Genomic DNA, 1,925 nt, shown 5'->3' with positions numbered 1-1,925 from the left:
TCCTGCTTTCCATCCATCCTCATAGGGTCACGTACATCAGCACCAACAGCCGGCTGTTCTGCCCGTAAGTGGAGGGTCACGTGGCCGCGGAGGTGGGGACCTGGGGGGCCGGAGAACTACCCTAGAGGAACGCCGGCACGCAGGGTACACGGCTGCGTCTCAGATGCCGTAGAGTAATAGTGCTTCTTCCCCCTTCACAGAACATGGAGGGACCCCCAACCTTCAACCCGGTATGGTGTCCTGGGGGCTGGGGGATGTGAGGGGGTGCAGGCTCTGAGGGTGGGAGGGGGAACCCTGGGGAGCTGGCAGGGTAGGGGGGTGGGAGGGGAGAGACCATCGCGAGGGGATGGGGACGGGGACAGGGACGGGGCCGTTCCCCAGGAGGAGCAGGGCCTCTCTTCATCCGGCTCTGGAACCTGAGGGTGGACAGCCCACGATCTCTCCCCACAGCCCGTGCCATTTATTGGGAGGCTTCAGGGGGGGCTGACAGCCCGAAGGACCATCATCATCAAGGGCTACGTGCCCCCCACGGCCAAGAGGTACAGAACGGAGGCGGGGCCCGGCCACCCAGCACAGCGCAGAGGGAGCCAGACCCCGCAGAGCTGACGGGGCCAGGTCGCGCTCATCAGCCTCACCCAGCGCCCCTCCTGATGGGATGCGGAGCAGGCCCTGTGGGGGGTTCTCTCTCTTTCTCATGTGCATCCAGAGGTGGGAGTTCTCAGCCCACGCTCCCTCAGACCCAGGCATCCCTGTCCCCAGCCCCGGCGTCCTTTAGGGGCCCTCTGTCCAGCCCCCGTCGGCTCCTCCCTGGAGACCCAGGTGCTGGCCCAGCCGGCTCCACCTCCCTCTCTGCCCCCAGCTTTATCATCAACTTCAAGGTGAGCTCCACCAGGGACACGGCACTGCACATTAACCCCCGCATGACCGAGAACGCCGTGGTTCGCAATAGCCATCTGAACGGCTCGTGGGGATCGGAGGAGAGGAAGATCTCCTACAACCCGTTTGGTCCCGGGCAGTTCTTCGATGTGAGTCCGGGGTCCCTTTCCCACTTTCCTCCGAAGCCTCAGGCCTGGCTCTGGCCTCACGCCCGCCCTCTCCCCACAGTTGTCCGTTCGCTGTGGCATGGACCGCTTCAAGGTTTACGCCAACGGCCAGCACCTCTTCGACTACTCCCATCGATTCTCGGACTTCCAGAGGGTGGACATGGTGGAAATCCAGGGCGATGTGACCTTGTCCTACGTCCAGATCTGATCTCCTCAGGGGCCATGACTCCCAGGGAAACAGAAAGAGTCCCAGGGTCCCTTCGAAGCCCCTAATAAATTGTCTGAGTATGTCTCGTGAGTGGACACGGCTCATTCCCTTCCCTCGCGATTCCCTGGCTCAACCATGCTCTGTCCATCCATCATGCCGCCACCTGTCTACCCTCCTCCCATCACAGCATCCAGTTGTGCCCCAAGCCCCGGACCAGAAGATGCTGTAATGGTCATTTTGCTGAACTCCCACGTAGTTGACCATAGTTCAAATCCCAGACCCGGCTGCTTAAAACTCAGTCCAGGTGCATGTGCATGCATGCCCAACATTCTGAAAGGAGAATGGAGAAGAGATTGTAAGATGGACACCCCCCCTGGGAGTGAATTCTTGCTTTTTTGTCTCTGTCTCTCTCCAGTGAGTGCATGTGTCCTATAGCAAATCTCTCTCTTTTAAAAATAGAATTATTTATTGTATTTATTGATTCTTTTATTATTTTATTTAACTTTATTTATTATTATTTTCCAGTTTTGATCAGAGAGAGACAGAGAGAGAGATAGAAAGTGAGAAAGCAAGCCACCAGCTCCAGAACTCAAACTGTGGTCGGCCATGTGGAAGTTCAGCATCTTGGGACTAGCAGTTAGCATAATGGCTATGTCGCTGGACTCCCATGTAGT

The 1,925-nt window shown here is 57.7% G+C and overlaps 1 protein-coding gene across 1 annotated transcript in view; it reads left to right on the top strand.

The window, feature by feature from the left end:
* The window catches only part of LGALS4 (galectin 4), a 9,888-nt gene extending 8,541 nt beyond the window's left edge, over nt 1–1,347 (top strand). Inside the window, exons 6-10 of the mRNA XM_006161730.3 lie at nt 26–64; nt 201–230; nt 451–539; nt 860–1,025; nt 1,105–1,347. Coding sequence (XP_006161792.1) covers nt 26–64; nt 201–230; nt 451–539; nt 860–1,025; nt 1,105–1,251 — 471 coding nt within the window. The 3' untranslated portion in view covers nt 1,252–1,347. The remainder of the gene's footprint in view (nt 1–25; nt 65–200; nt 231–450; nt 540–859; nt 1,026–1,104) is intronic.
* Nucleotides 1,348–1,925: the final 578 nt, after the last annotated feature.

Source organism: Tupaia chinensis, unplaced genomic scaffold, assembly GCF_000334495.1.
Source record: "Tupaia chinensis unplaced genomic scaffold, TupChi_1.0 Scaffold138910_1, whole genome shotgun sequence".
Classification (NCBI taxonomy): domain Eukaryota; kingdom Metazoa; phylum Chordata; class Mammalia; order Scandentia; family Tupaiidae; genus Tupaia; species Tupaia belangeri.
This window is presented reverse-complemented; position numbering and strand designations above follow the sequence as displayed.